The 26,291-nt window shown below is 41.0% G+C and overlaps 1 protein-coding gene across 7 annotated transcripts in view; it reads left to right on the top strand.

Moving 5' to 3' along the window:
- RGS17 (regulator of G protein signaling 17) overlaps nucleotides 1–20,000 on the top strand; it is a 58,697-nt gene extending 38,697 nt beyond the window's left edge. For 3 of the 7 annotated variants that reach the window (XM_083496663.1, XM_083496668.1, XM_083496664.1), the window contains 3 exons: nucleotides 15,854–15,943; nucleotides 18,573–18,807; nucleotides 19,633–20,000. In XM_083496663.1, coding sequence (XP_083352789.1) covers nucleotides 15,854–15,943; nucleotides 18,573–18,807; nucleotides 19,633–19,821 — 514 coding nt within the window. In that variant the 3' untranslated portion in view covers nucleotides 19,822–20,000. Of the gene's footprint in view, nucleotides 1–15,824; nucleotides 15,944–18,572; nucleotides 18,808–19,632 lie in introns of all 7 variants that reach the window. The other 4 variants (XM_083496669.1, XM_083496665.1, XM_083496667.1 and 1 more) reach the window with 2 other exon arrangements.
- Nucleotides 20,001–26,291: the final 6,291 nt, after the last annotated feature.

Below are 26,291 nucleotides of genomic sequence, written 5' to 3'. Positions count from 1 at the left end.
GGGTTTCCCATGTGTACACATCTGTCTAGAAATGCCAGTAGCTAAAATTTCATAGCAGGGATACAGATCCTCAGCACCATGAGCCAAATGTCATCCTCTGAGTCTTGGGAATCTCCCCAGACCAAACACTCTCACAAACCACACCCCTCACCAGCCCTGTCTTGCACCCTCCGTGAGTGTTTTTGCTTGGCTGAAATGTGTCCTTGGACTCTGATAACATTGATTACTTGCTTGTTTGGAGGATGGAGAGAAATGTGTCAACGTGAAGAAATTGGGCTACCAAAGACAAAGTTTGCATTTGTTGCTCTGGCCTGGCAATGGCATATCGCCCCAGGAAAGCTACCAGAAGGGAATGTGACCCCTGGGCTAATTAAAAAGGTCCCCTGCCTTGCTGTAGTGTGATGAAGAAACAGACCCCAAGATGGAACAATGGTGCCATTAGGGCAGAACCTTGAGACAGAAATCCAGAACCGTATGAAGTGTGAATCGGGTCAGTCTGCTTAAAAATGCAGAGCAAAATCCCCACGCATCCCTGCCTGCACTGTGTGGTTTTATAAGCTTGAAAGAAACCATTATGTACAGAGAAGATTTCCTGCTCCATTATTCTGCCATTTCTCTTCCTAGGGGAAGATGGTTTCCAAATATTTCTGGCCAACGGCACCTATGCCATTCGCCTTTGCAAACCGCTGTCCATATCACCGTTCATGTGTGTGAATTGTGCCTTGGATGTATGGGGAAGCCATCATGTGACCATTTTCTCTCGTGGCCAAATGCAGTCCTCACACTGGCTACCAACTCACATCATCAACAACAACTACAATTTATTTATACCCCGCCCATCTGGCTAGGTTTCCCCAGCCACTCCGGGCAGCTCCCAAGAGAATATTAAAAACCACGATAAAATATCAAACATTAAAAACTTCCCTGATAGTCAGGTAGTTGTTTATTTCTTTGACATCTGATGGGCGGGCACCACTACCAAGAAGGCCCTCTGTCTGGTTCCCTGTAACCTCACTTCTCTCAGTGAGGGAACCGCCAGAAGGCCTTCGGCACTGGACCTCAGTGTCCGGGCTGAACAATGGGGGTAGAGACAATCCTTCAGGTACACTGGGCCGAGGCCTAGAAGGGCACTTTGATGTCCATGCTATATAGTCATGGACATCAAAGTGCTCTTCAGGGTCAAGCCAAGTGTTTGTTTGTCTGGGAAAGGGGTGGGAAAATTGGTTGCTATGAAGCTTTCTCCTGATTGCTTTTGCATGCTGGATAAGGAATAAAAAAGACTTTTTAAATATAGGTGAATATATAGGTGAATAATAGCAGTAGCAGCCAGTGTGGTGGGGCAGGAATATGGAGCCACCCTCCCGACACTGACCTCACCTCAGCTTACCTGGAAGCTGGATATCCACTGGTACCCGTACAGTCCTAGCTTGGCAACATCCTTCCCCACTCTATACCCATCCAGGTAAGCTGCATCCCTCCCGATTTTGGTAGGGCAAATCCACATCTCTGCCTCACCACACACACACTGCTAGTAAATAGTAGGGATAATTCAAGCTCTTCTCTGTGTTACGCAAGTATCACCCATGGCTGTCAGCTAATAGAATTGTATTTTTCTGCTCTTTAAAAGCAAGCTGAATTTATTTACATTATACTTCTCTGGGAACTTTTCTTAGCTTGAAGTCGTTCTCAGATGGTATTTAAAAACAATGTTGCCCTTGGCAAGACTCCAAAACTCCACAGTCCCCATATAGTAGCTTGTGAGTATTTGGGATCTACGCATCAGCATTCATTGCTTACATGCCCCCCAACCCAAGTCTTCAGTGTGTTTGTAAGTTGCAATACTGTCTGTCGGCACAGATTATGTGCTGCTAGTTATACAGTGTTCTTGTGAGAGTTTGGGCAAGCCTGTTACAGCTTGCCTGCTTTAAAAAATAATAACGTTAGAAAGTTAGGATCAAAGTTGTGGTGGAAATGCTATTGCTTGCAATTCTTAGAATTAGATTGGACAAAAGTATGGAAAAAGAATGTAAGGAGAAACAGATTGGATGGCCTAATAACTTTTTCTTCCATCTCTAACATTTGCAGTGGAAGGGTTTTTTAAAAAATTGGTTTTCTTTCAGGAAACAGGGAAAGATACAGCACAGATCTTTGAAGACCAAATGAATCAAATATATGATTCTAAAGGCTACTAAAATTACAGCAGCACATCCAACTCATGCTAAGGGGGGACAATGATGAAGTTGCATCTTAACTCTTTACACGATGACTGCTGTGTCCATATAGAAACTCAGGTTGACTCCTGTGGCCATTTAGCTCCAGCAAAAATAACAGTTGTGAGTTTCATCTTAAATAAGCTCCTTGAATGGTGCAGATGACCATGGAAATGACCATCACCATTTACGCAGAACTTTCAATGTACAGCCTGGTCTGCAAATAAAAAGTCCCTACCTGAAGGGTTTTCAATCTAAAATAGGCACAAGAAGCAACAGGGGAAAGGGAAGATGAAGGCAGAGGAAGAATGTGTGACTATTTCAATTACACATACTCTGGCTTAGTCTCCACCTTACTATAACTAAGCAGATGATCCAAAGGCTTTGTGGGAAAGCTGAGCACAGCAGCACTAACGGTGGGGACTGTGGTTGCCATTTTCTCTGCAAATATCCATTTAGTGTGGCATTATCAAATGCAGTTGTAGACCCACTGAAATGAATAACTAACTTTCACCCTCCCCCCCCCCAAGCCTTAGTTGGATACAATCCATAGTTTCAGTCCAGGGCATTTGCAGGTGGAGCAAAGGCTGTCAAGAGGTGATTCATTGCCAGAACAGCCACATAGGTACCAGTGAAAATGAAAGCAAGCAACACCCCGCTCTGCCCAACCGATTCACTTAAATTATCCCATTTTTCCACCTGCACATGGTGCGGGGACAGAGAATTTAGTGCATTTTGCAGCAGCATTTCCCCTTCCCTCCCAAAGCCCAAAGCCTCTTATAAAATCTGCTAAGGTCATTTTGATGCCCATTTTATAAATGAAGAATAAATTCTTTTTCCAGACCATGCAGGCTGCTGTTGGAAGCCAGTCACTTAACGTCCATGCCCAATACTCATCCCCTGGACCACACTGTAATTCCAGTGGATTGACGTGCATGCTTCTGTTCCCGGTAAAGGCTTGGAAGACCTTTGTACCCTTGAGCCGGAACCTTTTTAAAAGCACCAGTCATCCTTAAGGCTGCATCTGTTTGACTGGCACATTTCATGTCAGGTGATGTTTAGTTTTCGCTTTCACTGCAGCCAACATTTGAATCAGAATGAGGATTAAGCCTTTTGTTTGCACAGCAACTGATAGTTAAATACCCACACCTTTGTTCAGTGGATAGTAAATTTATGACATCAATCAAAGCATTAGATATGGCATGAGAACAATTAGCTGTTTAAGAGAGGATGTGCCTCTTCTGTCATTAATGCCTCTTTAATAATAGGCATTAGGCCACGTGGTACCTATTAATACTGCAAGGTTTCTTAGCTGGAAATATAGACCTAAGAGTGGATGTTAAGGAATAAGCAAAAATGTCATTTCGTAGAAAGACAGACATCTCTTCTCATTAACTTTCTTCCTGCTGGTTAAGTAAGTTCACTGATGAATCAAGATTTCATTTGCAGTGAACCTTCACAAAGTAAGGAAAGATTAGTCAGAGCCTCTCTAAATGTAACTAAGTGTGATCTACACATTTTGTTTTGTTTAAAGCATGATACGGTTATCCTAGAGGCTGTGCCATTTCTGGAGGCAGATGGGACTGAATGCTCCTCCTCCTGGTCAGAAAACCTTTTGTCTCTGGAAAGCTAGGGTGCATGAAATAATGGTTGCTTACCTGCTTATTTTCTATGTGCAGGCAAGTTTGGCATAAAACTGCTCTACCCCAGGATTATTTCACATGTTTACTTAATATCTTTTTAAAAAACAAACAAAGAAAAAGACATAGTATTTGACTGGTGGGGCTTGCATTCAATCTGGATACCAAGATCCAAGGAAAGAGAAGAGCCAAGGATACTTGTCTGTGTCTGCCTTAAGGGACAATGGAAGCTGATACAACTCGCTCCCACAGGAGGCAATGATGGACAACAACTTGGAGGACTTTAATAGAGGAGGTTGTCAATGGTTACTAACCATGATTGCTGGGCTTTGTCTCCACCATCAGAGGCTTAATGCTTCTGAATACCAGTTGCTTAGAAGGGGAGAGTCATCTTGTGCTTAGGTCCTACTTGTGGGTTTCTCATAGGCATCTGGTTGGCCACAGTGAAAACAGAATGCTTAACTAGATGGGCCATTGGCCTGATCCAGCAGGCTCTTCTTATGGAGAATTCCCATCCCACTAAAAAAGGGAGGGAGAGAGAGAATTGCCCAACCTGCCCTCAGTTCCATCTAAAAATAGATAAGAAGGCATCCAGGTAGTTCAGCTGGGATATGGGAGCAACTCAGAGATGTAAAAACATATGCTGAAGTGAGATACCCACAGTGAATTTTTACCTCCCTTATCTCTTTCCTTTCCACCAATCCATTTTTCACTCAAGCTCTATCCACAAAACAATGCAAGAAAATGTGTGCATGTGGTTGCATAGCCTATGGGATTCTAAGAAAGTTATGATGACCTTTGGTTTTAGCAAATAAAGTGTTGACTGACATTCAGAAGAAACCGTGTGAGAATACCCTTGCATGATATTTTTAAAATTTTGTTTATTTCAGCTGGCAAATTATTGCATTTGTATTAATATTACATCGCTAATTGTAGTCCATTCTTTAAAAATGAAAATAACTTATTTGACTATGCACTTGCCTAGTCCTAAGAATCATTCAAGTCTCTTTTACCAACCTTTGAAGCAGATTGGATCCATATTTTCATATGGATATGTCCTCCAAACCCTCAAATAAGATGACTCTCTCCCGTTAGACTTCTTTAGTTCAGATACTTAGAAATCTGCACTGTATTCAATTTATGCCTGGCATCTAAGACACACCTCATCTTGCTGCCACCTCCATCCACACAAAGCATCAGAGTGAGCATTTTTTTTAAAAGAGAAGCAAGAACAACTGGTTCGAATTATGCAGTCTCACAACCTCTTATTCCCTCTAGCCAGAACAGCACTGACCTCCTGCTTGACTGACCCTTTAGAGATGGTTAAAGCCATCAGTTATATTACAGCTGTAACAACTGCAACTATATAAGTAAGTTTCAATAATGACCTTGGCATCAGAATCTTCAGTCACACCATCTTCATCTCACCTTGGGGATGGGGAACCTGTGGTCTTCCAGATATGTACTAAAATACCCATCATCCCTAATCACTGGCCATGCTGGATGGAGCTGATGGGAATGAGAATCTAACAAAACATCTAGAGAACCACAGCTCCTCATTCTTGCTGTAATGGCTTGGCATACTTTCCTAATGTATTAGGACTAACAAAACTCCTTTTCCTTGGGGATTATAATTTTAGGGGGCAACTGATGAGCTGAATTTGTGAAATATTTTTAAAGCCCCTAATTCAGACCCTCCAAGTGTCCCTATTTTCTGGGGTGTTGCTGATTTAGAGAAGCCGTACCAGTTTCTGATTTGATCCCGGAATGTACCACTTTTCCTTAGGATCTCCCTGTTTTCACGGGAGAAATGTTGGAGGGTATGGAGTTATCTAACCCCTGAGCCATCTGAAGGCAACCTTGTGTAGGGAATGTTGTTGTTTTTTATGTTTAGTGTTTTATTATGTTTTAATATATGTTGGAAGCTGCCCAGAGTGGCTGGGGCAACCCAGTAAAATTATCATAATGGAATGGGACATCCCTATTTTCACCAGAGAAATGTTGGAGGATATACTAATTCCATCAGGTGGCAGAAGAGCCTATTGCAACATGTGCCTTGAAATTTGAAGAACCCTGCATTTTAATAGAACTCTAGGCCCTCCCGTCCCTGAACATGCCCTATATAGTACTAATTAAATCACACCACCCATCATGAAACCATACCAAAGCTCAAAAACTTTACTTCTGCCACAGTGTCATAAACGTAAGGTGGATAGATTAGTTCAGAAACTGACAGTATTTCCACCATTTCCCCCCAGCAAGTAAGCAAACAAAAGTTTTACATTATTTTAATAGAGTGAAGTACAATACAAGGTCTTGGTTCTTCAAAAATTGGCTGTTGGCTCCTGACCTTCAAAGTGAAAAGTCAGAGTTGGGCATGGAAGTGTAAGGCCCAGAATGGCAGCACGCCAGCACTGGAACCAGGTGAACTCGGCAAGCCTTCAGGCTGCTCACTAAAGTACTCAGAGTCAGCAAAAGTCACTGTTGGCAAGAAACCTCTTCTTTCTGGTTTTGTAATTTGCCTCGATAGTCTGAAAGCTCTTGCTTCTGACCTTATTACACAAATATTTCTTTTTATTAAAAGGAACATTTTTTCCTTGTATGGGTTTAACAGCTAACTTGGAGTTATAAAAAAAAAGTCACAGCGTCCATGCTTTTGTCATTATTTTTACAGTGAATTTGTGAGGTGTCTGACAGCTATACATGTATTTTGGTAAAGACCTACAGAGAGAGAGAGAGAGATTAAGCGTCTTGTTCTCCATCCCACACTAGGAGCCAGATTTCTCTCCTGTTATTTAAATGTAGCTATCACTATAAAATTTGAGGCTGTCAGATTATTTATAAAGATGGCTGGCTATATTATCACACATAGCTGTGGAGATTTTCCGAGTGGAAAGCAGTTTGAAACAGGGATTGATCTTCATTGGTCTATATACTCTCGGTCTCATCCCACTTCTGCCCCTGGTGACCAGTTTTTGAAGAAGAGGGGGGAAAGAACTCTGTGAAATGTATTTGACCAGAGGCAGCTGGGGGGCAGGATCCATTGGAGGAAATGCTTCTCTTCAAGCAGTTTTTAACTCCCTTAAGAGCTATTGCCTGCCTTCAGCCATACTTAGATGAAAGAAATTACTGAGCTTCACACTAAAAAAAAACCTCAGCAGCAGGCCTACACAACTTGTGGCCCATCAAGCTGACTGAAACCCACCAGTCACATATGGCAACCCACCAGGGGTTCATTTCTACGTCCTGCTGGGTCTAGCCTACCCAGGGCTTTGGTAGGTAGCATCATCTGTTCATGTCTCATTGAGTAAATCTTCAGTAAGTAGCAAAGCAGGTTCATTAACCTGAACATTTCCAGTTTGTCTATTTGAATGCAAATAACTTCTTCGTACACTATTTTGTGAGGCCCTGGGAGTCTGCTTTGTGTTCCTTAATAGCCAAGTGATTCTGATCTTTAAGCAAGGGGTTGGTTTGAAGCTTGGTAGTTCTGCTCTCCGCTACATAAAGATTTTGCATTGATTCATCCTCCAGCACTGAATTATTGACCTTATCAGTTGCATTTACAATCAAGGGAGTAAATTTTTCAGGAGCCTGCAGCCTGGAGGAGCTGCTTATTCTTTCCCAAGTTCTAGCACTTGTGCCTCCCTGACAATGTCTTAAATCCTTTCCCTGGGAGGAGGACACCAGCTTTTGAGGATTTTAGAACAACCACCTGGCCAACTGCAGAGATCATAGCGGTAGAACAGCCTCCACCAACCTAGTGTCCTCCAGCCAATACAGGGCATAGATTTGCATATAATTTGCATTGATTTATATAATTATTTTTAAATATGCCTATGCATTAGCTAATGTGAATTATATGCAAATATGTGCCCTGTGCTTAGTCCACTGTACCTGCTCAGTCTGCTGTCCAATTGCTCACCACTGCTGGGCAATGCCAGGGTATCCCTCTCCCTACTTATTGCCCTATGTCTGTGACTTGGCCTGGCAGCCCATCAAACAGAAGACACCTTCAAATGGAGGTCTGTCCTCTGGTAATCCTTCAACTAGAGGGGACCATCCTCTATAAAGTAGGACACATGGCCACCCTACTTAGCTGGCAGCCAATAGTGGCCTTGATGAGCTAGCTGCATTCTCTTCATTAATCCCTAGGGATATGGTACACCTGGGTTGCATCAAGAGAAGTTGCCAGGTGTTAGTAGCGACATAATGAGGTTATGGGACAGACAGGGTCTGTAGAGCAGGTATCTACAATTCAGTAAACAGAGAAGCCTTTGTTGGAAGCATGCAGAAGAGTGATGGAGACTGTAACCCTACTTACCTGCCCACTTACCTGGGAAGATGTTTCATTGACCTCAGTGGGACATACTTCTGAGTATACATGTGTAAAAATGTACAGTGAGTGTGTATGATAACACTGTTTAGCCTTATTAGAAGGCAGAGATGGAAATGCTGTAACTTGCCTTTTCCTTTGGTCTGTGTAGTCAAGCTCTGAACACAGCCTGCTCTGCACACCTAGAGTTTTCTTTCTCACACCTAGTAACACTTAAATTGATGTGTGAGGAAAGATTTTATGTTTTGTCCCAAAGAAAGCCCCATGCAAAAAAAAAAAATAGTCTGCTACAAAACTGCTCAGGATGCAAGATGTGGGAAAGAAACAAAACCTCAATGTCCTTTTGGCTTCTTAAATTGGACACCCCTTCCCACAAGATGCAGTTCTCTTTCCCATAAGACTCCACACTGTTTTGAATGTCAAGGTGCATTATGTGAAATTAAGGCAAGTTCACCTCAGGACATAAACAATTACAAAACTGTATAAGGGTCAACTGAAGGGACAGGAAACAGTGGCAGAGATGCCAGAGTTAAGGTTGTCAATCCTTTCATATGTCTTTATTCAACAACTAGAGTACCAAGTATAAATGTGATACATCCACACATACAAAAGTATCCTTTACAGAGTTACAGTTCTCAGCACCCTTAAACTACAGTTCCTAGGATCCTTTGTAGGACGCCATGTGCTTTAGATGTGCATTAGATGTATGGTGTGGCTGTGACCTACATTTCATTTCGTTTTACTCTCTTTTATTCAGAAGACTGCAGTGAAACTCAAGTCCATAAGACAGATACAGCATTGGCATGATTTCCCCTATTTTTCAAAAAAAAAAATCCATTGCTAGAAACTGTGAAGATAATGTGCTTTGCCAGCGCAGACCAACAATGTGTCATCTGTCAGTAAGTTCCTATGAGCTTGTATAGACTGCATTTGCCTAACAGGGGTGACATCATCTTGGTACACTCTCTGCTCAGCTCAGGAACTATGCAAAACTCATATCTACAAAGAATAGCCACCTGTGTATATGGAAGTGATGTTTTCTCAGGCATGGTTCCTGGCTGCTATGTATAGAACCAACTTAAGTCTTCTTTCAGTTGAACGACCAGCAGCAGCTTGGGTGTGGTGTGCTTATTGACGGGATCCAGCTCACCCCTCCTATCATATTTACCCTTCAAACGGAAAATGATTGCAGTCAAGAAACTGTTTTCAGGGAGCTTACTTGAAACAGTGTAATTGGGCTCACTGAAAATAATAAATATATTAGTCTCTTCAGTTTGATAAGGACTGGGGAATTTTGATTTTTCTGACTTCATGGGCATATTGCAAGATGGTTTGGAGGGATTTCATGTTGTCATTTTAGTGAGGTTGGCATGTTGGCATCGTTGGAGACCAAGAATACCTGTTTAATCCCCTACTAGGAAATTCAGCTACTGTCCTTGCACCTTTATGAGTGGTGTGATGGGCAGCAGTTAGCAGGTAATGACATTGAACTCATTGGTATTGGGAGAGAGGCAATGAGAGTGCTACCCTGTTGGTTCTCTTCACGTCTCAGGGGCTTTTGACACCGTTGCCAATGGTGTTCTTCAGGAGCAACTGAGGAAGGTGGTGGTACTATCTTACAGGGGTTCTGCTCCTACCTGCAGGGTTGCTACCAGAAAGTCGTACTAGGCAATGGTTGCTCAGCTTCATGGCTTTGGACCTGTGAGATCCCTCAAGAGCCCAAGCTGTCTCCTTTGCTATTTGACACCTATATGAAATCGTTGGGAGCTGACATCTGGGGATTTGGAGCACGGTGTCATCAATATGCTGATGACACACAGCTCTATTTTTCCATTCCATTGGAACCAGGAGAGGCTGTGAAGGTTTTGGACAGACATCTGGATGGGGGGGGTCAATAAACTGGGGTTAGGGAAGGGAACAAGTGCTTGCGGGGTTTTCTGCCATAGGTCCCAAAATAACTTGGTTGGCTTTGGATATTTTGCACCTTGACTTGGTGGGAAGCCTCAGGCAGCAGATTGTCTTGGGTTAGTCTTGCCAGTGAAACTCTATAAATAAAAAGCAGCAGGTAAGAGAGTTGGGAATTAGACCAAGCATCAAAATAAAACTCTTGTTTTGAGTTTCCGAAGACACATCTGAAAGTTTTGACTTTAGTGACTGAATCTAACTCAGCGGCCCAGTTCACATTGGGCAAACCCTGACTTATGGTTTGTTTGAAGTGAAGGAACCATGATCCCCAGTCAGGTGTAATGATACATGAGGGATCATGGTCTGTTGCTCCCATTAATTAGGGGGAAGGAGTGAGCTGAGAGCCTTCTGTGCATTCACAATAATCCTCTAAGATTTTCTGCAACATGCAAACACTGCCAATGTTTTGATAATGGAATTATAAAAAAAAAATATCCCCTTCACCCCCTATAGTGGAGGATGAAAGATATAACTTCTGGCTGATATATTAGCTCACAGAATAATTTCCTGCTTGCAGAGGGTTTATCTTCCAACTATGTATCATTCCAAATCAGCTTAAAATGTCAGTTGCACCAGGAATAAGTGTCTGGGATTTTTAAACAGAACTCAAGCACTATCTCTGGACTCCAAAGAATTAAGCAACTCTTTCAAGACTGTCTCCTTACTTAAAACCAAGAGGTTGTGGAATCCTTCAATTAAAAAGCAGCCCTACTCTTTCTTAAGACAGAAGGCAAAGAAGATAAACAGCCTTTAAAAATCTGGCAGAATATAAATATTCATCCATGTGGAGGCCCTACTGATGTGCTCAGGCATCCTTTCATACAGAATGTGCATCGTGCCTCCTTGTCTCTCTCCCCTTTTCTTCATTTTCACAATTTGGCTTCATGGAATTCTATTTGTACCTCTTACCTTCATTTTTGCTTCTCCTGTAATGTTCATTCGCATGGAGGGATTCATCCCATCATTTCTGTTTCCAGATGTTAGTTGATTCCAAAGTGCCCTCTCCAAAATATGTTTTAAACCTCCCCTGGTGCACTTTATGTTCCACTTTACATGATTCAACTTGCAGCTGGTTGGAGCAAACATTATGGATGGCTACTTACCTGTATTAAAATGGCCACAGTCACATACTTAAATGGGACATTGTGGTGGACCAGTTTTCATCACTTGCCTGGCAGTGTCCGAACAGCTCATATAGCAATAATCACATGATCACTGAGAAATGCAATATGTACTTAATGACATCCTAGTCATAAACATTTGGCTTGTGATATGCTCACAGTACTGATCTGACAGTTGCTCTAACTTGGTCTGGTTTAGTTTCATTCTGGATCAGGAATGATTCAAATGTGTGGGGCCGGCTTCAACTCAATAGTTGTGCTGGCAGGAGCCAGAGCAACGAGTCCTGCTGGCACAATGGAGCTTGCTCATTTCTGCTCCCCTGTATGCCCCTGCTTTCCTCAGCTCAGTGGGGTTGGGAGAACCCCCAAAACAGCACATCAAGGGAGGGGAGATAGTTCCATCAGCAGAAATGCTTATGCTGATGGAAGAATCATAGTAGCATGATGTTGAATTTCATCCATGGTACCTCTAACTCAGGCTTCCTCAACCTCGGCCCTCCAGATGTTTTGAGACTACAATTCCCATCATCCCTGGCCACTGGTCCTGCTAGCTAGGGATCATGGGAGTTGTAGGTCAAAAACATCTGGAGGGCCAAGTCTGAGGAAGCCTGCTCTAGCTGGATTGTCACATTCATTGCACATGGATAGATACGTTCCAGTTGTTGGATGAGAAAACAACCACAGTGCCAAGAAGATGATCAGTGCTGTATGTTTTCCTAGCACAGATACTCTGTTTCCCCCAAAACAGGCAATCAGCTCACACTCTAGATAGAGAGATAACGCTAAAAAAAAAAAAAGAGGCTACGTATTCCCTTCTAATAGATAAGGCATGTTATTTATATTATTACTGTATCATGTTGAAGTTCAGTATTTACACTTTAAATACTCTAGGGGGTGCATTTACTCAGGGAAAATCAATAGTTAAGACTTCTGACTCAGTCCTATGGCACAAGAGCTTTCCACACATTTTTCAAAGGATCTGCAGACAAAGCAAGCTCAGTGCTTCCCCTTGCTGTTCCACCTTCTGCCCAGTCCCCTGCATGTTTAATTGGTGTCAAGACTTGTCCCTTCTTCCCTGTTGCCACTGTTCACCACTGTCATTTTTATGTTTTGTGTACAGGCACATACACAGACATTTTAAAATGGGCAGCAAGGAGAATAGCATGGATCACCTGAAAAGAGCGGAAGAGGGATCAGGGAGCTATCAGCAGTGCCATAGATCAGTGGGTGGGGATTACATACCTGCCAACTATATGCATTCAATAAAACTTTGTCCAAATACGAATCAATGAGAAATGAAGAACTTTCACAAGTTCCATTTTCAATCATTCCATTGTAATAGATTGGCATTCCCTAAACACTTCAACCAGCATCTCTGCCTATAAGCCACATTTATTTGACTGTATTATAGCGCACACAGCATCTGGGTTACAGCATGTTGCCATAGTGCAATGCATGCTGCATGCTAAGTATATATTTGCTGGCACAGCAAATATATAGGAATGGCCCTTTTGCTTATTATCCTGTACATGCTCATCTAGACAGTCACTGAATTCAGCTGCTTAGCAAGAACCTGACTAATATGAATGCAGTTGGGGGTGTGAATGAATGTGAGTAATGGACAGGTACATCTTCATCACAATTTTGTCCCACCTTTCCTCCAAGCAGGTCATATGTTTGGGGAGGGAGAAGTACATGATCCCCCCCACCCCTATTACATCCTCACAACAACCTCCAAGGATATCCTAATGCAGCTTTAAAGTCTGTGGAGAGCCCAAGGTCACAAGTAGGATTCTAAATAGTATTGTACCTAAGTAACTCTGGTCCACGGTCCATGCTCTCTGCCTACTATATCACACTGTCTACAACACAAGTTTGTGATGTTCAACATTTACTCCCAAAGCAGGTGGCTTATTTGTTCTATTGGCGCTTTCCCGTTTTATGACTCTTCAGAAAGTCAACTGGTGCAAATTTCTCTCTCTCACACACACAGTTCTGCTTCTCCATTGAAATCATAGTTACTGCTGCATTACTGAATCACTGCTGAATCATTGTTGCAGACCAAAGACCAATGACATAGTAGTATTCTTATAGTGCCTGTAAGACAGAAATATGCTCGGAAACTGACACATTGGGGGGAAGGGGAGTTCTGCCCCCCTCGGTTCAGTTTTTAGCATACAATTCATGCTACAAAGGGGTTAAGTAATTATGGAAAGGCACACTCTGTTTCCCAAGGGCAACATTATAACCCTGCTCAGTTTCTTAGAAACACTGGGTACACATGAATGAATATTAGTGCTAAGCCAGACTAGTGGGCTTATACCCCTCAAACATTTACATACCCCTCAAAAAGTATGCTCTGAGTTCAGCAGGGACACTTGAAAGGCACAAAGCTGTTCACCAAGAGATTTTAGGATTCATTCATTACTCTTAAACTGAGCTTTCAGTGTTTATAGCTGACTATTCTACACTGCTTAGGTTGATTGGCATGTGCTGCAAATGGCTGGTACTGTAAGGCTGAAATCCAGTGCACACTTACCTGGGACTCTGAAATTAAGTCCCAGTAAACTTAATAAGACAGGTAGAAGATTTCACTAATTTTTTCACCAAGAGCAGAAGTCATAATTTTGAAGCCTCACAGTGTTATCGAAAATGGTGGCTGCCATTTCTAATTTACTAGTCAGGTGACCCATTAACCATAAACGTGGATTACTGGGGGGGGGGGGGCATGGCTGGCCACAATTATAGAACTATCACTATCCTTATTGAAAATCATTTTGGTTCTGTCAAGGCTTCAGGTGGTTCCCCTGATGAAATCTCAAAAAAATCAACTTTTTGCTTTAAGTAAAATTGCATGGATCCACTAGTGCCAGGTTTCCCCAGTTTTATCCTCTGTATGGAGAGTTTCTTCAACAGCCCTTGACTCCAGTGCTGTAGAGAATCAGATGGTGCCCACAGAATAACTTTACTAACAACCTATAACTTTACTAACAACCTACATGAATGCTTTCTGTGGGTCCTGGTTAGGACTGTGAGCAGCCCCATGGGGGGATATCTAGTCTTTGTTTCCCTTAGAAATCCAGAGAAGCTCAAGCAGAAACTATTCCAAACTCCATTTTTTGCCTAGTTGCAACTATAAATTAGCTTACTGTATACCTACTGTTTTGTTGTGAATAATATACCTATTAGGGATCTTAAGCATAGTCATAGAAACCTAACATACAAATTTGGGAAGCAAATATTATTTCACAGCAAATATTTTTGTAGGAGAAAAAAAATTCCCCCATTACTATCCATTAAGCATTATAAAAGAGAGAAACAGGTCTTTGGGTGCAGAAATTTACATTGTTCTCTGCATCTAGTAATTGGAAGTAGATTTGATTTTTATTTTTTTGCTGGAAAGCAAACATGCTTTTATTGGCTTGAAGAGATTACTGGCCAAAGTGCCATTTATCACAGTGGTACATATTGAACTCACAGCCAAGGAGTATTCCTTGCACCTTAGTATTAAACGATGGCTGGAGGCTCAATACCTATGTTTTATTCATTGAAGATGATGTATAGTTTGGATTAACTCTCTGGACAATGTCATCAATCATCATAAGACAAGCTCCCAGTAGTGCTAGGGCATACTGTTGTACATAGATATGTTTTTACACCCGATTACATTGTGAATGATAATATGACTTCTTAAAGATATATGCTGAACATTAATGGCTCTAGTTGAAATAAATAGATGTTGCATAGTAGCAGTACCAGATTTGCTGGATTGTGCCCCAGTTTAAACCAGGCAGGTGCACCAAGTATTGGGGACTGAGGGCTCTTCAGCCTCCCAAAAAATTCAAGGAGGGGGCTGCCCCCCCCAAAAAATCCTGTGGCCCTGCTCTGCCTCCTCCTCCCTGCCCGTTGTCACACAGGTAGAAGGAGGCCAATTGTGGAGCCCGACAGCTATGCTCCAGAATTGTGTGGCAGCAGCTCCCAGCGAGATCTCACAAGATCTCACCAGAAGCAACACAATTCTGGTAGGTGACGTTTCGGCCGGGTGGAGGTGACACCTTCCTGTTTCACCTCAGATGGCAAAACGGGGCAGGCTGCCCCTGCGTAGATGCCATACTGATACAGTATGTCTGGCTTTAAATACTTATTTATGAAAATAACAACTGTTGGGCCTTTTAAATAATGACAATATGGAACATCTTTTCTTTGTTCTTTTCTTTCTTCTTTTCTGTTCTGTTCACATATGTGTTCCAAATATTAAAATATAGAGAGAGACAGTTTATTGTCAGGACTTAATCACTGAAACAAATAAAGATTACAAAAGTTACAATTGAGGTGTTGATATTAAATATACAATCTGTCTCCCTTGGTGTTCCTTTGAGTAGAGGAGATGGAGGAGTCTTACAAGGTCAGGGGAATCTCTTTTTGTGATGGGTATTCCAATGGTGGCCTGCATTTGCCACCAAGACAATGTCTCCTTTAAGAATGCAGGTTCACGTTAAACCTCAGTGTTGTTTTATATATTGTATATTCATTGTTTTAAATTAATTCTCTCTAGACAAAATAAAGTGTTGTACTACATTGCAGCCTCACTGTTAGGAATGAAGATAGAGGGGACAGTACAGGAAGGCCGACACACACAACTAAAATGGAGAGTATTCAAGTCATAGAAGAGTGGTAAGTTTGCTGTTTGTCTTCTCTATTTGCCTCTTACCATAAACTAAGATGGTCGCAATCTTCTGCACACATACTTGGGACTAAGTCCCACTGAACTCAATGGGTGGTATCAATGGCTACCTTAGCACAAAGATCTCTGTTTGTGCCATGGAACTTCCTTCCCTCCCCTCTTCCCAAATCTGCTCTGGACGGTTGGGAAAAACACAGAACAAGTTGGGGAAGAAATGAGTAGAAGGGAGGGAAGTTTCATTGTGTAGCCAGAATAAGGTTACCAGATTTTTTTCAATGAATCCGGGGACACTTTTCAACTTCAATGGATTTTATATGGGGACTGGTTTGTAAATCCAGGGACAGTCCCCGGGAAACGGGGACATCTGGTAACCTGATGGAACTACTTTGTTGTGGCTTACTTCTGAGTAAACATCTACAGGATTGCACTGTTAGTTGCTTCACTGTGTGTGCTTTCCTGTAATTCATACAAAAGCAACAACCAGAAATTTGAGTTTCAATCCAGTCTTCATGTAATATAACAGCAAAGGAGCATTGCTGATGCATAGTTGTGGTATAAATAAAATAAAATCAAGCATGCTTTCTCATTTCTGTCAGCATATCAATGAATAATAATGCATTTTTTTCTGTGCAGAGAAATAACTGTAAGAAGCAGAATTAGATTCAGGGCTGTGCATGCTCCATGCAAAAATAAGTGTGTGTTAAAACTCCTGTGTTATGGAAATACAAATTCTGTGCCAAGAAAAGCTGAACTCATCATCATATATAAATTAGGAAATTGAATAAATTTTGCACACTGACTCTTTTGCGTAATTTATTTTGCTTTTGCTTGTCATGGTGAGAAGCAAATAACTATATGGAGCCCTGAGCTCTGCTACCAAACTATTGGCATTCTTATTCATCCATACTTCTATGCCTTCTTACAGTTTAGTAAGTCACTGTTAATTTTATTATGTATGTTTTTAAAACTGTTTATCAGTTTCTGATAATTAGTATAATTACTTGCTGTTCTTAATATCTGTTTTTAGCATTATTTTAATGTATATTTTATACTCTTATGTAAACTGCTTACAGGTATGGGCTTATGTGTGTTTTTGTCCTCTCTCCTCCTTGTGCAATAAAACGGGAGTGAAAGCTTTCACTTTTGCTGTTGAATAAACCACAGTTCCATGTTATGTATGAACCTAGAGAACTGTGGATAGTTATAACCAATGTTAGTTACAATGGTCTGATACATAACAGATTGTGAAACTAACAGGTTGCTTGTTAGTTAAGTAACAGGCTGTTAGTTTGTTAACTAACAGGTTGTAGAAACATGCTGGCAAGCGTGGGGGCAATTCCTACTGAAATCTCAGAAACCAGATCTTTTAATTAATGCAAGTGGAAGGCTCAGGAAGGCACAGTTGAAATTTTAATGGTCATCTGAGCTGAGTCTCTCTGTTGCATCATCCATTGAGGATTCACACAACTGACAACACTCAGCTGAGGTTCTGGAAGAGCAGGGAAGTTCATCCCTTGTTCTGTCATCAGACACATACCCATGTCACAATTACACTGATGTAGTTACCTTTCAGGCATACGTGCTACCTTATACTGAGTCAGACCATTAATCTATCTAACTCAGTGTTGTCTACACTAGGAGCAGACAGCCTTCTAGGCCCCAAGTGGCAGTGTGTGAGCTTTTGGTTCTAGTGGGTGTGGTTAGTGATAGGTGTGGCTGGAGCCAGTGTTGACCTATACAGAATTCACATGCACACAATGTTCTTTTTCTTTTGCCCCAGTTTTTCCTTTCATTGGTTTTTCATTAGCCTCCCTATCCCCTTTCATTTGCCTCCCTTTACAGCATCAATTCATTTCTGACATTATACTGCTGCTCCTCCCTTTTTATATTAGTTCAAGTTATTGGCCTAATCCTGTCTTATTGATAACCTTACTACATGCTATAAATTACAAACATAAGAGTATTGGAGCTTACTGTTGTTGTTGTTAAGTTAAACTATTGCACCAATTCAAGATCTGAGACTTTACAAAATTGCCTTCATGGTTTTCAGTCTAACTTTTTTCTTCCCTTTCCACTTCAAGGCAATGCCATCTTGTGGACAAGAATGATTTTTCATAACATAGCATCCATTAGTTTCAAAGAATGGTATCCGATATTTCTGGTCTTTATAAGTTGAATAAAGGTTTTAATAATCCATTGCGCAGCCATTTTGCTTATAGAAACAAATTTTAATATCCTTTTTAGAATTAATTCACACGTCTCATGTTTCCCCTCTGGCCAACTCAAGTCAAAGAGTGAAGCTTTCATTGGAGAGGGTGTATGGTCTGTGGGGGTGTAAATGCATGCCGGGGGGGGCATGCACCTGCTCTCCATCCACGCTTGCTGACTTGTTAGTTTGAGGTCTGCACTTTGGGATTAGGATAAGATTTGTATTTCCATGGGAGACAAAATCTCTGTCCCCAATCCCAGCACTCATCTCTGACTCCTGTACATAACCTGACAACCTACTTCTGTCACCTCTTTCTAAATTTGAATTGTTTGACTGCTAGCTTTTAGAATTAGAAACACTGAATAGCTTTTCGTTGTTGTTGCTCATGTCATTGTTTGTTTGTTTTGCAGCCAAAACCCTACAGAAGATGAAATCCTGTCTTGGGCTCAAAATTTTGACAAGATGATGAAAACACCAGCCGGTAGGAATATTTTCAGAGAATTTCTTCGAACAGAATATAGCGAAGAAAACTTGCTGTTCTGGCTAGCATGTGAAGACCTGAAGAAGGAACAGAACAAAGAAATTGTTGAAGAAAAAGCAAGGCTTATATACGAAGACTACATTTCTATACTTTCACCCAAAGAGGTAATACCATAAATTCCAAATGGGCATACAAGCTTGGGGTCAAATGTGGCCCCAGGCCCCTTGCTCTCTCTGGCCCTTGGAATTCTCTGAGGGCCATGCCCTTCATCTGCTCTGCTGTGCATTCCCCTTGAGTGTTTTGACTGGCCTGAACTATGATAATTCCCCTTGCTTGTTGGGTGAAGAATGGAGAGAGATATGATTTGTGCAGCTGGAATGCAGTCTACAAAAACAAAGGGAAAAGTTCCAAACCCCTGCCATAAAGGCTTGCAGTTGCCTTTAGGTTAGAAAGCATGAAGTAAACTCCTTCACAAGTGGTGTGTAAAGGCGCCATAATTGATAAACTCTTTGCTGTAATGCTCTCTAATAATGGGAAGTGAAAAGAACATGGCAGCAGTTGTTCAGCAAAGTGATAGTGTAAAGCAGGCATTATGCCTGACAATGGAGAGAGTCCTGGGAAAAGTTGAGGCAGAGGGTCGGGCTTGCTTTGCAACCAAACTGGACTAACAATGTATGGAACAGATAAATAAATACCTGAAATGGTCCTATGTCTATGCTTTTCCACCCAGGCCAATGACTCAGTAGTTCAGGCAAAAATGCATAGGTTTGTATCATTCCATTTTCATTTGCATTGATTTAAAGAAACACAGCACATTTCATATCAATCATACAACTGATAAAGATGTCAAAGGGCTTATGACAGTCCTTCCATATAGGCAAGATCCAGTTGGGTGCAACGGCGATTGAGTAAGACTGAAGCCATAAAGTGAGATCTGTATACCTTTCTTGAGTGAGGGCTTGATCAACTTCTCTTCCTCTTCTCTTTAGGTTAGTCTAGACTCACGGGTGCGAGAAGTGATCAACAGAAATTTGTTGGATCCCAATCCGCATATGTACGAAGACGCTCAACTTCAGATCTATACGTTAATGCACAGAGACTCTTTCCCAAGGTTTTTGAACTCTCAGATTTATAAGTCTCTTGTCGAAAGTACTGTGGGCTCTACTTCTGAAACTTAGATCTATTTGAGAGGGGCTGAAATCCTGATTTAGCTTTTGGGGGTGGGGTGAGGGTGGAGATACTATTAGGATGAAGACAGAAGAAGCATTTTTAGAGTGGCGGGGCTGCTCTGGAAGCACCCTTGCTGCATTCAATCCAAAACGTACCTTTCTTCTCCCACGTCAACCTCTGGGGGGGGGGGGGGACCAGTTCTGCACCTTTGAAGCAGAGTCTGGCTGTGCACGGTGCTGATTTGCAGAGCCCACCCCCCGAAAAACCTCCCCCGCAATAGCTGGAGCAGTTTTGCACTTTAAGAAACGTATCCTTTTTCAATGAGTAAGGTGACAAATGAGCAGATTGAACGCTGTGCTTTTTTAAAAAGAGAGAGAGAAAAGGTGGGTGGCTCATCCATTAAATGGAGTGGGGAGGGGGGGGAGCAAGACTGACAGCTGAGCCAGGCTTTTCTTTGCTGGCATGTCTACGTCTGTCTTTTCGCTTGTGAGGCTGAGAGGAAGCCAGGTTCACCCCACAGCCGAGAGACATGCTACGAGCTCTCTTTTTGTATTCCATCTGTCTTCACCTTAGTAGTTTACTAACATCTGGAACTGAGTTCCTGGAGAACTACAGTTTAGCACTACTCAGGCTACTGTGAAGAAAACAAATACACGCAATGGTCTTTGTCTACATTTTACCAAGGTCCTTCATGCTTGAGTTTGGAAGGGGGAAAGAGTAGATTTGCTAAATAACCACTCGTTTCACACACTTTTCACAGCTGCAGTTGAGATTGCAATGACATGCGTGTCGTTTTATGAAGTATTTCCTTGTGTACCCTCACACAGCATGTGCAAAGCAAAAACTGCTTCATTTACCACTTTGTTGTTGCAATATTTAATCCAACAACATAAATTATATTGGTATTTAATAACATATTTTGTGCAATATGGTCTTACAGTACACACAGGAATCCTCGGAACAGGCCGAAAAGCAACTTGCATTTTTAAACAACATATGCGAACACTGTCAGAAACTAGCCCTGAAGTGTAGCAATGTTATTCCAAGCGCTCTGTGGAGGAAAATCCATTGCTATGGAAGACAGACAAGCTTTCTGTGTAAGATGGAGAGAGAGATGGAGCATGTGTGTGTTATTTATCATTAATTTAAAAATTCAAAACAAGGGGTTCCTCTTGTTGACTGCCATAATTGTGGCATTTTCATTGCAGAGTTCAAAATGTCAAAAAAAAAAATAAACATAAACAAAGCACAATTACATGAAGGGATCCATGTTGGGGTTACATAGTATATGCGCTGACATTGTTTTTAATTGTTATAAGAACAGATAATCAATGTACATTTCAGATGTCGGATAATGTAACAGATTTATTAAAGACTGGCTATCCAGTTATCTCACGCTGCTGTGTAATGTTATGTAATTCAGCAAAACAAAACAAAAACCCAGAAAACAAAAAAAATTAATGCATACACACAACCATGGTTGATAATTTACTTTTTTTAATTAAAAAGTTTAAATTTTTTAAAGGGAAAGATGCCTAGATGTAGCATTTCAGTCCACACTGAGGACTACTATTTGTCTGTCAGTTATTTTTTTCTAAAAAGTGCTATCATATGAAATGGAATGTTCATGTGTTTTCCAGAAACTGAAACCAAATTGTTATTAAAAAAAAAAGGCTGAAGAAGACTATCTTCTGACCTGCCTAATTTTGAAGGATTTGTTGTGGAGTAGAAAAAGTTTACAGAGATTTAAATAAATATTAATTTTTTTAAAAAAGTGGCCCAAGGATGAGATCGGTGGGTGTTCTATTATCTTTGTTCTTTGTTCAAAAACAAAATCACACAAACAAAAGGACTTCTTTTAAGCACTAGAATGAAAGAGGGAACAAAGTAGTTCAGCCACCTTAAGCTCAGTTTACTTGGGCCATCTTTTTGCACAAGCCACTCTGGACTGAACGTGAGCTCAGGCAGTGAGTAATGGGGCTTTTGTGGAACTCCCATTCATTGCTTTTGTGCAATGGTCGAGATCCCTGGGGGGGAAATATACACACTCCCTTTGCTGCTAGTTTAGTTTTGTAGGTAGCTGCTTAATGTGGTTTTTTTAAAAAAATAAACTTTCCTGATTTAAATATGTGCTTGGACCTTGCAAATAAATATCTAATCTAAAAATTGAAAGAAAACACCACACATTTTCACAGCTGTTCAAACCAGTGGTGCGTGTTGACATATTTCCTTTGAGGAACTTTTTTAAAGCAGGCCATAGGGTTTTGAAGAGTTTTGTTTTGGGGTTTTTTGACCATCCAAAACCTCAGTGATGCTTCTCCCTTAATGTCAGCCAGTTGACGTGGTTGGCCCTCGTTTAAAATAAACCTCACTGTGGTGTTAACTGAGTAGACTTTGGTTCTCAAATGTTGGCCTCCTGTCTGCAAGCTATTCCTAAAGGGCAACATCTCTGAAGGGCCACCAAGCATGCTGAGGTGCAGCCCCCCTCCCATCTTTAGGTGACATTTGACCCAGGGCTGTGCTGAATAGGATGTCCTCTGAAGCTCCATTGCAGTGGCCAAAAGGACTCTCTGCCGGAATAGGTACTGATTGGTGCAGAATAACTTTCAGAGCTGGATAGTCCTACCCCAGTCCTAAACATCTGCACCAGAAGTCCTTTTATCCATGCCAGCAGAATATCAGAGTACCCTAAATACCCCCTTCCTAAATCCCTTTTTGCTGGTGATTGGGCCATTCATATGTTTCCAAAATGATCTTTCTTTCTTTCTTTCTTTCTTTCTTTCTTTCTTTCTCCCTCTCTTTCCTTTGCTACCTCTTCATTTTTAATTTATTGAACACATGTCAAAGGGCAGACGTGGGGAATTTTTGCTTATTATTTTACTTGAAATCTGTAGAACTTTTAGGTGGGGGGGAGGGAGGGAGGGAGGGAGGGAGACGCAGGCAATTTAGCTGCTCATTTTCTTAAGCTCATTTGGTTTTTTTGTAATTTATATAGAATTCAGGAGATAATGACTTTAAAGGGCTATTCTTTATTCCCTATGCAACTCTTTGGATAACTGTGGTAGTGTTTGACAAAATGGGAGTTTTAAAAAAAGAGGAGAGAGAATAAATAAATAAATAAGAGGAAATTCTGCAAAGCAGAAAACATAAAAGGTCTGTTTACACTGGCGTTGCTGACTATCCTACCATAATCAGCACTTTTAAATATTGTTGTTTATGAAACTGTAGTTTAAAATGCAAGATGAATTATTTATAAAGGACATTCTTTTAATAAATATCTGTTTTGTCTGAAAAGTGTTATTGTGTTATGATATACTTTATTCATGTTGGTTAGTTATTTACCATTATGAATAAATTTTAAAGATACATTGATAGAATAATACCTTTGAAGATGTTTACAAAGACAGAATTTTTTTCCCTAAAGGGGGGTGGGAATGGACAAGGGGAGTGGAACTGACAGAGAAATGCCTCCTCCTACTGTGAAATTCTCATTGTGAATGAAATAAATGTAAGATATGTGGTTTTTTTCCTAACCAGAATTGATTTAACTGTGGTATTGCATATCAAGAGCACCACAGTTAACGTCATATTTACTATGGTACTCTGAATATATAGCACCCTTCCTGTATATATATGGTGTGAATTCAGGTTTGTTACAGTGTTTGAAACACAATTATCTCTGGTGCACACAACTAGGTACTATGTAATTAGAGAATACTGCATGTATACAACTTTCAATATTTAGACTTCATATTTTGATGTTACTATTTGATGGTGACCTGTTAATCAGAAGCTATCTTTATAAGATACTTTTAATACAGTAGGCGAGTTGTCAGTTTGACAGAATTTAACTTCTGAGGAAACTTGATGAAAACTATAAGGGCCCAAAAACATCACCCTGAATTCTAGCATAGGATTTCATAGTATCTGTATTTGGGGGAGGGGGGAATGTATAGCATTTAAACAAACTTTTCAGAAATTGGTTAGTGTGTTATTGCAATGAGACTGTGTTAACATTTCAGTCTATGTCCTTCTTCTTAAGGGGTCAGTAGACTCACCATACAACACTCCAAATGTTCTTCCTAGGAGTAGATGTATATTTTAAATACACAGGATATATATGCCTTTTGCCGGTTGTTGTTTTTTTTTAAAAAAAACCCATGCAGGTTGTTGGTGTCAAACTCCTGTGGCTGCAAAAACAGCCAGAGTTTTTTCGTGCCACTTTTGCATACCTCAATCTGTTTTATGAAACTGATGCAGTATTGGCAATGTTTTAGACGGTAACATAATCTCATTGCTCTCGGTATATTTGCAAAATGTGAGCAGCCAATGATTAAACTTCTAAAAAGATTACCGTATTGTGCATGCGCTATACAATAACTTTAAAACAAACAAACAAACAAATGCCTACCTATACTTAACTACTTGCAGGCGAAAATAGATTTAAACTGTATTTACTTCCTGGATTTTGGATTTTCATGAGGCCACACATATATGAAATAAATATGAAACTTTTTATTTAAAAATGGCTTGGAATAAATTATCTATACCCTGTGATCATGCAAAAGCCCACACATGTCTCTCATTCATCTAAGTGCTGTTGATATTTCTTATTCCAACTAATCTTTTTATTGAATGTTTATAAGTAAGGGTGCTCTATGGACTGTGGCTTATGACAGCAATTTACTAGGCATTTGGGGCATAAACCTGAATTCATAGATGCAGTTGTATTAGCAAAAGGTGCTTCTACTCACTCAAACCAGGGGGGTCCTTAATTTCACTAGTTCTCCGTTAACACGCTAGCCCCCTTGCCATTTCCTGTGCTATTCTGGAGGATCCCCAACCTAAAAGAGTGGCTTTTTAGGGGCTCAGTGCTGCAACAGGAAGGAGGCAGAAAAGTGCCACTCTAGAAGTAGAACCAGATCCTGGAAGTTAAGATCTATATTGTAACCCACCCACCCCATCACACATGCTGCCCACTTCATGCTTCATTTATCCTCTGGATGGAAGAGGATTGATTATTTTGTACTGTTTGATCTCCCCTTTCCTATACTTTTTATATGGTTTCTGATATATCCCAGTTAAAGTGAATTGAGGAATGGGGGAGGAATATCCAAGGTCTTGGGATCTAAAGTGTTGACAACTAGTAAAATTCTTAACAACACTTGCTGATACAGCAGGTAATATACAAGACATGTTAATAATTCGTTATTGGTTTTTTGTATTCACACTTCTGAGAGATTTTGAGTTGAAGGGGGAAATGTGTGAGACCCCATAGGAATTAACACTAGCGAAGGGTGATTACAGACCACAGACACTCTCTCTGTATAGTTGTACCCCTGTACTATGAACAATAATTATTAATAAAATTTTATATTTTATACTTCAAATGGGAGTCATTGTCTAATACATCAGATTTCCCCCCCATCTCTGACTTAATCAGGATCTGTTTGACCCCAAGAGCAGATCAGTGGGATGAGTTAGAAAAGGGACTCATTTTAGAATATACTGTTGTATTTTGAGTCACACACCAATATAGGAGTTCATATACAGGGCTCAAGTATATTAACTATTTCTCCCAGGTAAACAATTTCCATGTTAGGGAGCAGCACAGAGCCGGATCTGGAAAATCCATAGGTGGAACTCTGCTCTCAGTACACTCTGACTAAAGAAGGGGTGGAGATGGGGCTTGGGGCTTCAAGAAGAAATAAAGACAGAAATTGGTGGAAATCCTACACACACACCTTTTCCCAGTATGTCTCCTCTCCAGACCTTGGTCCTTCCACCGACAGAAGGAGCTGTTCAGTTTGCACAAGGGCAAGTCTGAATCTAACCTCATGACAGAAACTTTCGCCAACTAGAGTCCATCAGATGCATGAAGTGTTATCCCTAAGTTGTTAGGTACACATGAAGGTGGAGAAAGAAAAATCTAAACAATATCAGAGAAAAATGAAATACGAAAACCCAGATGTTGAAAATTACATAAAGGTTAAATGTATGTAAAATAAGCACACTGGTCATTCACAAGGCAGCATTAACAGTAGTACTTATTCTGCTGAAGCATTTGTGCATGCCACTACAATCCCCAGCACAAAAACTATATAGTTTACTTCCATGGGCATAGGCAGTGCTCTTTTAGGGGGTACTCAATGGTACGCAGTACCGGCAGCACCTCTCTCTTTTTGTTAAACAGTGTGGCACGTACTGTAACAACTTTGTGGGGTGTCCCGGCACCACATTTCTAGAAAGGAAAAAAGCACTGGGCGTAGCTAGGATTTATGTCATAGGGGTTAGGCTTTATGTTAGGGGGCAGAACCGAGTTATCTGCAACACGACTGTTCCGTTAGTTAAGGATTTTTAATTATTTACTTGAATAAGGGGGGCAGCTGCACCCTTCTGGCTACCCTCATCATGTTTACTTCTACTTCTGCTGGAGAGGTGCTCCTTGGTTGGCTGTGGGTAGGGCGAGGTGCAACAC

Source organism: Podarcis liolepis (assembly GCF_965112155.1).
Source record: "Podarcis liolepis genome assembly, chromosome: 3".
Taxonomy (NCBI): domain Eukaryota; kingdom Metazoa; phylum Chordata; class Lepidosauria; order Squamata; family Lacertidae; genus Podarcis; species Podarcis liolepis.
Note: the sequence above shows the minus strand (reverse complement) of the source record. Positions and strands in the feature narration are given on the sequence as shown.